This window comes from Telmatherina bonti (genome assembly GCF_933228915.1).
Source record: "Telmatherina bonti genome assembly, chromosome: 13".
In the NCBI taxonomy this organism is placed as follows: Eukaryota; Metazoa; Chordata; class Actinopteri; order Atheriniformes; family Telmatherinidae; genus Telmatherina; species Telmatherina bonti.
Window position 1 is genome coordinate 31,904,754 of NC_136611.1, and position 15,000 is coordinate 31,919,753.

Below are 15,000 nucleotides of genomic sequence, written 5' to 3' on the forward strand. Positions count from 1 at the left end.
TCCTCCTGTTTACAGCGGCCCCTGACCTGGTGTTGAACCCCCAGGTGGTGGAACAGACCACATACATGGAGGACCGGCCCATGTTCATGCTGCAGTGTGCATATGAGGAGAACTGTCTCTCCTCCACCTCCAGCGAGGTGCCTGCCAACTCCTACCGCCGCCTGCTGCGCTTCTCCTCCCAGATCCACAATAACGGCCAGTCAGACTTCCGGCCCAAAGCCGGCAGACATGAGTGGGTGTGGCACGACTGCCATAGGTCAGTGCCACGCAATTTCTTAGCACCATTAACACACAGCAGCAGGTTTTTTTTATTTCTAAAAAGCCAAAACACCTTCCTAACAAGTCCTGCTTTATTAACTGAGATAACATGACAACATGCACCCTCTAGCAGTTAGCACGAGGCTAACACCGACCCAGAACTCAACGAAAAAGAAGCTCTTTAAATCGCAGGCACTAATCTGCAATTAGCATTTTAAATGTAAAGATTTTCACTGAACTTGAGACTAAAACTACATCAGAAATTCTTATTTTCAGCCTGAGTGTGTTGGTCAAACGTGTCTGCCTGTGTGTGTAGGCATTATCACAGCATGGAGGTGTTCACCACCTATGACCTGTTCAGCCTGAACGGGACCAAAGTGGCCGAGGGCCACAAAGCAAGTTTCTGTCTGGAAGATTCAGAGTGTGATGAAGGTACAAACAAAATATTTCCTCCCCAAAAAGTTTTTTTTTTTTTTTTACTGTGGGGAATGTTCAAATGGACACTTGTATGAAAAGAAACCTAAGAAATATGCTTTAAATACTGACGTGCTTACTGCTGAATGGTCAGACATCTTTCTGCTGGTAGAGACGGAGCTAAAAGGGAAGTTAAAATGTGACATAAATATTGTGTGAAAGTAGCAAACATTGCTATTGTTGGGACTTAGCAGGGGAGGATTGTTGTTAAAAATGTTTATACACTGCCTTCTAGTGGTAAACAAGTAAACTAGCAGCTTTAATATTCTATCCATTGTTCCTTGTTTGTGTGGTACATTGATCTTATTATATCATTACAGGTATTGAAAAGAGGTATGAATGTGCTAACTTTGGAGAGCAAGGCATCACTGTTGGCTGTTGGGATACATACAGGCATGACATTGACTGCCAGTGGATCGACATTACTGAACTCAAGCCCGGTGACTACATTTTCCAGGTGATGTTGCAGCTCTTTCTTAGTTTCATCCTTGATGCAGAGTCTTCTCTTCTGAGTCACAATCCTGAGTTTCTTCTTTTTCTCTCTCTAATAGATTAACATTAATCCAAATTATGAAGTGCCAGAGTCAGACTATACTAATAACATCATGAAATGCAGATTTCGATATGACGGCTACCGTGTGTGGATGTACAGCTGCCATAACGGTAAGACCATACAGCGATTTTAGAGAATATCTGAACTGACATTATTGGTGATTAGAGCTCCAACTTCAATCAACTTAAAGCCTAAAATACAAAACAGTTTGAACATATAGTTCATATAGTGCAGCTTTATTTAACTTTAATAGTTAAATTATGAAATCTGATATTGTATTTAATGTCCCTAAATGTGTTGCTATTACTGGAATAAAATCTAGATGTGGCAACAAATTGAAGATTACAAACATCCAAGTTAAAAATTCTCAGATTACTCAGTCTCAAACCATTTTTGTTATTTGGGCTCATGTGAGCAGGTTCTGACCAGTCAGTCATTTATTAGTGGAATTAAAATTAGCATGGCACAGCTAGTTAATACTTCCCCTCTCAGTAAAGCTTAGTTAGCTTTAGCGTTAGCTTTGTTAACCTTTTGTTTAATGTGAACATGTGTGTAAACCCACTCCAGTTTTCAGATAAAGAGCTAAAGTTTATTTTGTTTGTGCTACTAACCACATGCAGACATTGAACATTTGCCCATGTCTTTGTTATCTTCAGCTCAACATTTTAATTAACAATAATAATAGTTATACATTTAATGTAACTAGCGATATAAACCAATTTGCTGTTAGCTAACATTAGCTAAGAATTAATTAATACATATCTAATGCTAACTAACTTTAACTACAGGCAATAATTTGACATATTCCAGATAAATAAAAGCTATAGCTAACAGCTTCAAGCTATTTCAACATTAAATATTTTGTAGCTAATTTCTGATGACTCATTATAACTTTTAGCTACATTGTCATTTTCAGCTAACTTTAGCTAGGATATTACTTTTAGCCAAAAGTTTGCTTTTAATAAATCTAGTAATTTGTAAATTGAGAAAAATGACCAGATGAGCCATTTCTAAAAGTGAGCTGCATTGTTTTTCAACAAACATCTTGGACACAGTTACACTTGGTCAGAAATGGCTGATCTTATGTCTTCATAATGCCAATTACAGCTGTGTTTTCACATATCCTGCAGGTGTAATTCTTAAATATGAAAATAAATCAAAACATTGTTGAGGCGTTAAAGACTTGATTGTGTAGTTGGTTAATATCTGTGTCTGCTGTTGCACTGCTAGGTGGTTCATTAAGCTCTGAAACAGAGGACACATTCCCAGGCCTTCTCAACAACCAGGTGACCCACAGGTAAAGGCAAAGCACAGGAGTGGAGTCGAGAGGTTATTCCTTCCGGCATGGGGACCATCTGAAGCCCACCAACCACTACATCACGGGTGTACAAAGTCAGTCTTCATGGGCCACTGTCCTGCATGTTTTCAATGCTCCAACACACCTGATTCAGATTAAATGAATCCAACAGCGTATGAAGTTCTGCACGATGACTCATCAATTTGAGCCAAGCGTGTTCAAGCAGGATCACAGAAAATATGCAGGACTGTAACCCTAAAGGACCAAAGCTTGACCAGAGCTGGTCACCCCTGCACTATACACTCCATCTGCACTCCTCCCGCCATCCTTGCCCCAATTGAACCATCGCTTTTTAGCAGCAGCTTTCTTCTTTCCTCCTCTTGTATTCCAGCAGAAAGAGTATTTGAGAATTTCTTCTGTCCAACCTGAAGCAGCTTGAACTTCAGCAACATTTCCAATCTCCTACTGAATATCAGGGGAACGGTGAAGCTCTGTGCAAACTCTTTTTAATGAGTGATCAACAAGGTGTAGCATTAGGCGATGTCACTAAAATTGTGTCTTTACAGAAATGCAGCACTTTAAAAAAAACTTGCTGCAGTACTCTGCAGCTCTCCCTGGAGAGTCTGGATGTCTGTGCCAGATCGCCTGAAGACTGATAACAGCAGCAGCTTTTGTGTAAAAGTCCAGGCTGTTTGTTTTTCCTCTCCTTTTTATCAGTTTTATGAAGTGCCTTTTAACAGTCTGAAGTCCAGATACACAGAGGTGCCATTATACTAGCATTTCAATAACATCTCAGATATGTAAGCTGAAGGCACATCTGCACCATCGAGGAGTTGACGCCTGTTAAGCTGTGGCAAAAGCGAGGCCATTCACCAGCATTTAGAGGGATCTACTGTAAGACTGTTTGCACGACATTTACTATGAAATTATCGAAGCATTTCCTCTAACTGAATGAACCAAGCTGTTGTCACATCTCCAAGAAGAGTTGCACTAAAATTCTTTGGGGGAGTTGGTATTATCAGATCATTTAGGAATAAATACTATTTTATCTTTCTGTTTCAGAGTATAGCAGTATTTGCATCTGAGGCTAATATGGGACCTTTTCTTTTTTTTTTTTTGTCTCTCATTATAAAAAATAATACTCTTATACCTGTTGTTTTGCTGCTCTCTAGTGGTTTAATGTCCTGTACACTTGATAGACAAACATCCTCCAGTTAGTAACCTGTGTTTCTTTTCAGCATGCTTTTTTCATGTTTTAGTGCCTGTTGGTCAGGATTTAGGAGAGATGAAAGTAAGATGTGAAAACGGACGAGCAAAAACTGCCAAATTAGGAGTCCTAAGCTCCTTTCCTCAAGTCACGCTGATGTCAACATGCTACATATTAAAGCAGAGGGTTATGTGGCATGCTACTTGCTTGATAAAGATTTTCATGTTGTAGCCCACTGTGTCCTCCCTCCCCCCTCTCTCACCTCACTCTAGCCTTGATGTGCATTTATAATACTAAAAGAATATGCTTTATTAGTCACTTTGGAAGAGCCTAACAAGAGACTTACATTAGCAAAGTGAAAATCAGTGGTTTTCTGAGCGACAGACCACACTTCTAACCAGTACAGACTTTAACTGGATGTTAAATACAACATGAAACCTGGAGGAACAAGGCGCTGTGGAAAAAAAACAGTTTAAGCCATCCAAGTTTATCTTGGGAGTTTTATCAGACCTCTCCAACACAGTACATCATGGCAGGCATGTTATTTACATACCACCAGTGAAATTATTATTTTCCTTAATCTAGGTCTGGTCTCACCAGCCTGACATCACTGGTTAATACAGTTTCTTGGTGGTTTGGATGGAGTGAATTTCCCAGTATTCAAGGCTTATTAGCTGCGTTGAACAGTTTTCTTGTATTTAACATTTATAAATTGCCCAGTTATGAGACACTTTTTTTGTCGTCTTTTGTTATCCTGCTTGTAAACAAAGCAAGTGAGTCTGCTAGCTAGCGGCTGCATAGTCATCCACAGTTATTGTTAGCTTAACAGCTAAAAAAGAAAAAAAGCTGTTACCTAAACTTTAAAGACAGTTATTGAGAGAATCCTGTCACACAGTAACTGTACAGACGTCGGTGTGATAGCTAGCTTTAGCATAGTTGTTGCTAAATAGTATAAGCTACAAGCATCAGGACAAATTGCTAGTTAGCTAGCCGTGTGTGGCACAGTGTAACACCACAGCTAACAAAAAAGAAATCTATATATATATATTTTTTTTACTTTTTCAGTTCAGTTTGTTATAATGTGCAGATTCAAATCAAATTATTTTGAAACATAATTAAGTAATCTATCTCAGTCCAATTCGTTATGCTACATTCCTTTTTGTTGTTAATAATGTACACTAAAAACTTCAACACAGTGCATTTTAATATTGTGTGTAATCTTCCACAGCCAGAAGGGTGCTGTTATGTAATGGCGATAAGACCACTGTAGTGTAACATGCTGCCAGTGTTTCCATGTGGGCCCCGCTTGAGTGCTTAGGTCATGAGTTAATGTGTTACCCCAATATGGGCTCATTTGAGTCGGCTATGAGCCTGTGTGTGTCCTGAGAGATCTCTCATTTGGAAATGTGTGCACAGGCTGCGTCAAACCCACCTGTGCAGTCAATGCTGGGCCAATCCAAACCCACAGAGGCCTATTTATTACCCAGAATATCCTGAAATAGAAATTTTTAGCTGAGAGAACAGTTGGTTTTTCTATCCTGCAGCGGCACAGATTCCACCAGCGCACCACACAGAGAGCATGTTTCTCTTTTCTAAACATATCTGTCATATTCACAGATATGTTATTTTTCCTTTCCTAAACAACATCATCAGTAGCTTCCAGTTTTTACCGTTAGGTTTTTATAATTTTATTCTTTGTTTTATTCCTTTGTATCTTAATGTGTTTGAATTTAATTTTAATTTACTTTTTGTTATGGTGCTATCAAACTGGTCCTCTGTTTTCTGAGGACACAGTACATGTTGGACAGCTGCATTATGTATACTAACAGTATACTTGAACTGAGCATACAAAGCTGTGTGTATAATAAAATACAGAGTTATGAAGCAAACAAATGTCTATATTTGTCTTTCTTTTTGTACGTTAGTCCATGTTATGTATCTCATTATTAATCTGCCTTTTCCATCATCTTGGTTTTCATGCTTCTGATGATTGGTCTTTAAATTTATTATTGATTTTTAAATATTGACTCAGTCAAAGTGGATTGTTAAGTTTAATTTTTCAATAATTTTTTTTGTTTTTAGGGTTTTGAAGTCCTGCTTGCTCAAATGGATTGGAGCTTAGTGTGTCCATTGTTTTTGTCTTTAAAATATGCCTTGGTAAATATAAATAAACCAGCAGGTAAAATTCCTCTTGACTTATCTTCATATGCGGAGTTGTTTTTGGACTTACAGAAGGCAAATCTGTCTGTAATGAGTCTCTTAGGAGTCAGGCTCATCATCACAATGTTCCACTAAGTAAAACAGAATTTTTCATCATCTGCTTCACACACCAGTATCAAAAGATTCAGTGATTCTTAAGGACATCTCTACGTGCAGACACAGCTAGAAGTTAATGTTGCTCCTCAGGCATTGCATGGACTCAAGAACACTTTGAGGAATCATGGTGTGTGAGAACATGGTTTATCCACAATTGTAGATCAAAGCTTTATCATGCAAAGAAGAAGGCATGTGTGGTCATGAATCACACTTTTTGTGGGCCAAAGTTTATTTAAAATGGACTGGGGCACAAAAGTTTATTTGAATTAAATTTACTGGACCAAAGTGGAAAATTATTCTCAGGTCAAATAAATTCATGGAGATGTAAGTTTATCTTTATTTTTACAAAGATATGAAAACATTATCACACAGCAGAAAATAAGTATAATTTGCAATTTTTAAAAAGATAAAGGAAGAAGAAGCAACATTAGATAAAAACATGAAAAAGTTCATTCATTTATTCATTCATTCTCTGAACTGCCTAATCCGAACAAGGGTCGTGGGGGAGCTGGAGCCTATCCCAGCAGTCTTTGGGCGAAAGGCAGGGTACACCCTGGACGGCTCGCCATTCCATCGCAGGGCCACACAGAGACAAACAACCACTCACACTCATTCCTAAGGGCAATTTAGATTAACCAATTCGTCTAACATACGTGTTTTTGGACATGCATGTTAGGCGGGAAGTTTACAATAGAAAGCCGGAGTACCCGGAGAAAACGCACAAATACACGGGGAGAACATGATAGTCGGCTGACTTTGTGATTCCCTTGATGTGTTTTGCAAAACGTATATTTGACTCCATTACTGCTCCCAGATTTCTGGCCAGGTTGGTGGTTTTAGGTGCATAGAATGAAGCTTTGTGGTGACATTTAGTTATTTCTCTTTTGCTCTGAAAGCAGTTGTCTCAGTTTTGTTTTAGTTTAGCTGAATAAAGATCCAACCTATCCAGTCATCATTCTCCCCAATGCATTTACCAAGAGCATGTACTCTTGCTAGATGCATTCCTGTGCCTAAGGAACTGTGAAAAACTCTTAGTGAAGATACCGGATCACAGCCACATATATGTAATGAAATTCTGCGATTATTGTTTGTGTGCTTCTTCACCATACATGTCAACTAAAAACATAGCTTTTCTAAATGTTTGATCTTATTAAACAGATAGTGTTATAAAAAAAAAACCCCACATATTTGTGAGATGCACTTCAGTAACAAGGTGACTGATATGTTTTCAGCTGGAGCAGCGTGTGATCTCTTAATGAAAGACACCCCCACCTTTACAGTAGTTTGAAGAATGAAAAAAAGGGATTTTGATGGAAATCCAGCTCACCTAAACAAACACGAGACAGGCCTGCTTTGTATTGGTTGCAGTGCTCCAGCCTAAACCTGAAATGCCTCATGGTAATGAAATACAGAAACCATTAAAATATTTGTTCATTTAACATATTCTTTTAAAAATATTCTTATTTTTCCCAGCCATTTTGATTTTATGGTTTTCATCTGTATTCTGTCAGCATTTATGGCTGGCACCACAAAATCTCCTGATTAGTAGCAAACATGCAACATTTCACATGCGCACCTGCTGGTGGAACATGTGGCACTCGTCAGGGTAAAACAAGCTATTTGTGATTATGCTTTAACTGTTCAGAAACTCACACAAAGAAGTAAGCTTTGTGATAAAAATATGAAAATGCTTCCTGATTTAAGGAAAAACAAAAACTAACCAGCTGAACAAAAGAGATTCTGGAAACAGGCGTCTGAGTTGTGGGACAACACTGACCTCTTGTGGTCACAAACGAGCGTTACATCATTTCTCTGTGAAGGAAGTTCATCAGTTCTCTATAGTTCTTGATTGTCTGTCTTTGGACTGCTGGAGTCTATCCCAGCATGCACTGATTGATAGGAATCCAGTGTTAGATCATCAGTCTATGCCGACCAGCAACGTCTCACATTGTAAAATTCCTAATCTTCTCATTTATAGAACACGCATGTCCTTCAGCACCCTTCAGCCTCCTTCAGCATGGAAAGAAAACTCCACACAAACACTGAGCCACACTGAAACAATAGCATGATGCATATACATACCATATAATCCTGTTTTCCCCATCTATCACCAACAGATTTCTTTTCCCACCCCACCAGCAGATAGGAGGGAGGTTTACTGAAAACTCCAATATTGCACTCTCTGCCAGATTACATGCAAAAAATAAAAAAAACCATAAAGCCAATTGATTACTGCTGTCATTCGAGTAGTCATTTAGAGCTAATGCAGCGAGCTTTTTAAATTATGGCTGCTTTGTCTGTAGGAGAGCACAAACTGCGTTGGTGTGAAGTCAAACATTTCTCTGTTTAGGAAGTTTGTAGAGCTGCAGCTGAAACTGAGAGGAATCCCCATAAACTTCTCCTGGAAAGGCTTCATATCTACAGGTGACACAGCTGATGATTAGCTCTCACACATGTATTCTGCTTTCCATACACCCATGTTGTAGCTGTTATTGACAGTGTTTATGTGCTGAACACAGTTATGGATGTGTTGCCAGATCACTAAACGCTGACTGACAAATCAGTTTTCTGATATTAAAATGTTAATGTGTTGGAGCTTTGACTTTGCCTTAAAACTGACATTTATTAACATACAATTTAGTAATGAACTTATATATTTACATAGATTGTTGGATCCCATTAACATTAAACAGTCACTGAGTTAAGAACATTGAGATAAAGAGCCAAAATAATCAGTTTTGACACTAATAACAGTTTTGTTTTATGTGACAGTAATTAGTCATTTGTGTAAAAGAAAATGTGCCCGTCAAAAGATAAAAAATATAAACTAGTCAGCTATTTTTAAATTAATTTCAAGTGTTTTCCAAAGAAATTAATGAATTAACCCCATGATGCATGAATTATTTTTTTTAAAAAAAAAAGGCACATTTTTTCACATGCAATATTTTTACTTCCACAGACATACAGAGACATTTTTCTTTGTATTTATCATTATTTGATTTTTTATTTGGCTTATTTATCTATTCTATAGAAATGTTTGTGTCTATAAAGCATCTTGAGATGGCATTGCCGTGATTTGACGCTATATAAATAAAGTTGAATTGAAGTGAATTGAATTTATAAAATATTATATTGTGATATTTATATAATAGAAATATTCTATCAACATGACTAGTATCATTTTCTTGTTACTTTTATCACTGAGGTAAAGTATATGTGTATATATGAAATTTTATCCTCTATTTATTTATTTTTCAGTAAATGGCAGTGTGTTGGGTGACTCTCCTAATGTCCACTGCAGAGGGAAAATTGCAAATACACCATCCTCACAAACAGGTGTCCAACTGTTTTGATCTTTTATTTATTTATTTTTTTTTTTGAAAGAGAAAGAAAATGAAAATTGAATTTGAATTAATATCACAGCATAATTTTGAGGTTTACAGATGCATTAAAATTAAATAATTTACCATTTACTTCCATGTGATATTTCAAAATTATGATATTGTAATCGTCTGCTTCCGGCAGGCCAGACGATACGTATCACATTGTGCAGAACAGGATTTTCAGCAAACTATGAATACATATATAAATGATTTAATTAAAAAAAATAAATACTTACAGCTTTTACCGTATGTATCAAGTACAGTTGTGTTCATATGTCTTCATCCCCTTTCATTAAAGAAAAGGCTGAATTTACAACAGTCACTCAAATAACTGGATAAAAAAAAGGAATAACTAAAAATTTGCAAAAAATATAATTTAGCAATATGAGTTTACACTGTTTTCTCATTTAATTGAGTTGAAGAAAGAAAAAAAAAAAACAAATTGGTCCTGGACAAATTAGAGACTTTTCTGTTGAACAGTGGGACAAAATACCTGTCAACAGGTGCAGAAGTCTGACTGAGAGGAACAGAAAACACCTGACTGGAGCGGAAACATTAAAGGATTGTTCAACAAAATATTAGTTTATGACTGATGTAATATGTAATACATTATCTTATTTGTTTGCTTTTAATAAAAATATTTCTATTGAACCAGAATTAGAAAATAATGTAGTGATTTTAATAAAATTTTTATTTATTATTACTTTAGTCAATTTCAGCTTATTTCACAGACAGGTGTTTTTTTCCTTCTTTAATGAAAGGGTGTGAATACATATGAGCACAACTGTATGATACATTTGGCTTTATAGAGTTAAAACCCTCCATGGATGGACCCCTGCACGTTGACCAACAGGTCGACCAGAGCAGGTTAACCCTCTAACTTTCACACTAACAAAGAGGCCAGAGAAAAATGTCTCTCAGCAGTTTTAAATTTTTTTTGGACTAGAATAAACAGAATAAATGGTTTTTTTTTTTGTTTTTTTTTGTTTTTAGCAAATGGTTGAGATGTTAAAAAGAAGTTAATAATAATGTAACAACAATGAAAAGCTTGAAATGTGAAACAGTCGTGTTATAACAAACACTTAGTTTGGGTTTTACTTCCAAAACCAACTGGTTGAGATGCTCAGGCAGATTTATTTACACAACTTCTAAAATAAATTTATCAAAGTCACGGCAAACCAAATGGTAGACCAGTACCTAAAAGGGTTTTGGGTGTGTTTCTGGTTTTGTTCATCTCCGGTGCTCCTTCCAGCTGCTGACTTGGTCTCCCTGCAGGGGGCCCATTAGATGCCCTGCTTGTGTACAGGTGCAGCAGACGGTCTAGAATCTGTGGTTGGATTGCAGTGTTTCCTATGTTGTGTATTTCTCTCCTCTTTGTCCTCTGTTATTTTTTCCTTTCTGCTCTCATCCTTTTCCTGTTTTCTTCTCTGGTCACATCCAGCAGAGCTAACATTAATGCAAAATGACCTAAGTTTGAAGGTTAGCAGCTGTAAAACTGCAGTTTACGGCGGTGAATGCATTCAGAGTGTATCTGGCATCATAAATCATTTTCTGGATGATTTATCAACTTCTTTCCTCTTTCTGAATTCCACAGGAGCCCTTGTGAGAAAACCTTCAGAGGAAAACCTGTGTGACCTGTGTGTATGTGTGTGTGTGTGTGTGTGTGTGTAGTTTGGCTGCATTCAGCCAACATCAGAACATTTGATTTGTGTCCTGCTTGGGGACAGACAGACAAAAAGCTCGTGAAACTTTTGACAGTGGACTTTCAGGGGGTCAGACTTCAGACGAACATGTGCTACTGCACTGAAGTTAGCAGCGGCTGCAGCTTTTCTGGGCTTCAAAGTAGTAACAAGGCAGAACACACACACAATAAATGAATACCAAGGCCTCGTGGAGGAGGATGCATCACTGCCGAGAACAAGAAGAATGCAGTAACAGCACAGCTCATTTGCTTTTAAGGCTTTCTGTGGAGACGGACTGAGCTGACTTCATCCAGCAGTGATGAGCCCGACATGATGCTGCGGTCAAGGCTGCAGTTTTATCCAAACAACAGAGAGCCTAACTAAGCTGTGAGTGGAGGGATGTGGAAGCGTTAGCATCACATTGTGCAGGTGGAGAACAAAAGAAGCATTCAGACGTGGTCCCATGAAACCAGAGAAATAAAGGGGTGTTTTCAGAACCAGTCAGAGGATGTGGGCATGTGGAGGAATGGGTTCGGATGCTGTCAGACAGCATCTCATCCAGTCTGTAGCGGTTCAGGTTGTCGTGTGCCGTAGCCTCAGACACAGCAGAGAAACAACTGGCACTGGATGGGAATTTATTTGTTCCGTTCCTGCCAGCCTCCAGCAGACCAGTACTTCTGTTCTCCTGCCTTTGTGCTGCACACAGTGTGGAGCCAGTATTTCCTTTAGTGGTCCTTCTAAAGCTGTTGGCCATGAAAATGTTTAGGAGATGCCAACGGGTTGGTCAGCTCAGTGGAGTGTCCAACAAACATCACGGTTCCTTCTATGTTGGTTTTATGCATGTCAGTGAAGCTGAAAATAAATTCCAGAGGAGCCTGAAGTCGGTCCTCGAGGGCCACTGTCCTGAAGGTTTTCCATGTATCCCTGCTCCAACACACCTGACTTCCATTAACCTTCAACACAGTTCACTGTTGGTGAACTTGCAGGGCCATATTTAGAAGACAATGATGTGTCTGAAGAGGAACTGTTTGCGCTGTACTTCAACGAAGAGATGATCGCTCTATTTGTCCGTGAGACTCACCGGTATGCAGACTGAGTAAAAGATGGAAAGGGGGACGGAGCAGGACGATCGAGTCGTGTTGCTCACTTTGAATTTCAAGGTAGAACACATCCCTGATCTTCACCAGTAAAAAGTACCAAAGAAAAGCTGTATATAAATTTCTGTTTGTGTGTGTTATTTTTTTTTTTGTTTGTTCTTTAAGAAATATATGCAAAAGAAAATTAAAAAGACGCTATCAACATATTTTTTCTGCCTTTATCACAACAATAAACTAGAAAGATATGTGCTTTTGAAACAGGTAGGCATGATTTTGTTTTTCTGTTTGTGAAAAAGATGCAGTTTTATAAGGAAAAAAACGTCATTTTTATAGCAGTGTGATGAAGGTTAAATGGATCCAACAGCCTATGAAGTTCTGCACAGTGACTGATGAGTTTGAGCCAGGTGTGTTGGAGCAGGGATACATGGAAACCTGCAGGATTGTGGCCATCGAGGACCGGAGCTTGACACCCCTGATTCAATCATCAAACTGGTTTTAATACAATGTGAAGCAATATGTTAAAAAGGTGTTTTTTTTAACGATGACTACAGCGCCTCTCAGCAGAGCCGACAGTAAACATTGTCATCAGCTTCAACAGTGTAATGTTCTCCTTACAGTATTTCCAGCTGGAGACTTGAAATCTAAACGAGACAATATTTTAATTCAGGTGTTGACATGAGTTCCATGTTACAGAGTGTATTCTAAATAATGTCCTATGCCTACAGCCTCCCTGCAAGTGCAATGTTTCATATGTACACTCATCATCAGCTACTTTATAAGATGAGCCACATCCTACTAAGTCAGACCCTATTTTTAACCCTCAGATATGTCCTAACTCTTGGTAGCACAGGTTCAACAAGGTGTTGGAAACGTCATGTTGACATGAAGCATCACACAGTTGCTGCAGATCATGATGAGAATCTCCCGTTCCACCACGTCCCAAAGCTGCTCTGTTGGATGTAGATCTGGTGACTGTGGAGACCGCTGGAGGACAGTGAACTCATCATGGTGGAGATGATGGGAGCTTTGTGACATGGTGCGTCATCCTGCTGGAAGTTTCCATCAGAAAGCAGTACTCTGTGACCTTAAAGGGATGGAGATGGTCAGCAGCGATACTCAGGTAGGCTGTACTGGTTAAACCACGTCATGTTGGTACCGCACCATTACGCCACCATCAGCATCATGAAGAGTTGATCCAAAACAGGATAGATCCATGATTTTGTTGCCCATCTAATGCTGAAGCTGAAATGGAGACACATCATACCAGCAACATTCCTCCATCTTCTATCGACCAGAGTCTGTGTGACCTGTAGCCTTAGTTTCCTGCTGTCAGCTGACAGGAGAGGCACCTGGTGAGGTCTGCTGCTGCTTCAAGGTTGGACATGTGTTTTCAGGGATAGTATTGTCCATCTTCACTAAACCCCTTTCCTCCCTCATTCTGATATTCATTTTCAGCCTCAGCGTGTTGTCTTCAGCATGTCTACATGTTCCTGCCGTATGATTGGCTGATTGATCATTCAAGCAACAGAACCGGAGTACCTGAAAGTGTTAAACATGTAAAATCAAACAACAGCCAAAGCCAAATATTTACAGGCTTTATTAGCATTTAGATTAACAATTTATTGGGAATTCAACTGACAGAAGTACATAAAAAATTTCACCAGTAAATCAAACAATGATTACATAAAATATATTTTTATATAAGACATCAAGATAAGTGCCCATCCTGCCAATATGCCATCCAAAGAGCTCCACCTGTAAACGCAGCTGTATAGTAGATCTTTTAATGTGCATACAGTAGGATTCAAACTGAGGTTCTGAGGTTTTACAGCTAATCAAAACCCAAAAAAGTGGATTTTATTGTCATTTATTTATATTTACCAAAGCAAAAACCTGATTCAATCTTCTTTGTTTACGTCTGGTCGCTCAGCAAACGGAGCTGGGAAATTAACTTTGTGTGGCTCACACAAACGGACCCAATCCTGGTTCTGTCTGGATCCCATTCCCCTCATAACCGGCTACAGAACGGAGCTTGTTGTTTGTAAACAAACATCTGGAGACGACTTCAGCTGAATTTGTTGAGCAGATAGCTGCAGCCATCTTCCACAGCAAGTAAAACATTGCTGTTCTGGTGCGACCGCGGCCTTTACATAAAAGTCAACATTCAAAAACTTTCCAGGCACTGTCAGCTAACAAGAGCACTTTTAATACTTCGGTCGAAGGCATTAAATAAATTAAATTTTTATACACGAGTCAAAAATCAACAGTAGTCATCACTCATGCAGAACAGTTTCTGAATAAAAAAAAAAAAAAAAAAAAAAAAGACAATATTTACAGTTTCACATGCTAAATACAGAAAAACAAACTACACACATATTATAATCTGTTACTGGACTGTTGGGAAATCTAACACCTCATTAAGGACGCGTGCACAAAAAAAAAAAAAGAAAAAAAAAAGTGTTGAACGAGCAAACAAAGTAAAAACAAAGTAAACTGTGAGGTGTTGGATATTCAACACATCCCTCTAATAATCTCACTTTTCCTTCAAATGATTTGTTTAATCTCAGTGATTCTCACGTCAGCGTTGGGTTCAGTTCAACGAACCTCCATGATAATAAGTCACCCTGCGTGTCAGCTCGACCGCTCAAATAGGAGTCAGAAAAGTTGACCATGTCACAAACCCTGAAAAGGCGTCTTTAGACCAGAATCATCTGGAGAACCATGGAGAACTCT

General features: G+C 38.5%; 2 protein-coding genes across 2 annotated transcripts in view; one reads left to right on the plus strand and one right to left on the minus strand.

The window, feature by feature from the left end:
- loxl2b (lysyl oxidase-like 2b) overlaps positions 1 to 5,666 on the plus strand; it is a 41,447-nt gene extending 35,781 nt beyond the window's left edge. The window contains exons 10-14 of the mRNA XM_079251353.1: positions 16 to 256; positions 575 to 690; positions 1,053 to 1,189; positions 1,284 to 1,395; positions 2,516 to 5,666. Coding sequence (XP_079107479.1) covers positions 16 to 256; positions 575 to 690; positions 1,053 to 1,189; positions 1,284 to 1,395; positions 2,516 to 2,586 — 677 coding nt within the window. The 3' untranslated portion in view covers positions 2,587 to 5,666. The remainder of the gene's footprint in view (positions 1 to 15; positions 257 to 574; positions 691 to 1,052; positions 1,190 to 1,283; positions 1,396 to 2,515) is intronic.
- An 8,323-nt stretch (positions 5,667 to 13,989) lies between these two features.
- The window catches only part of LOC306764763 (golgin subfamily A member 7-like), a 16,162-nt gene continuing 15,151 nt past the window's right edge, over positions 13,990 to 15,000 (minus strand). The window contains exon 6 of the mRNA XM_079252000.1: positions 13,990 to 15,000. This exon is cut by the window's right edge and continues 238 nt beyond it. The gene's annotated coding sequence lies outside the window, so the exon portion shown is untranslated.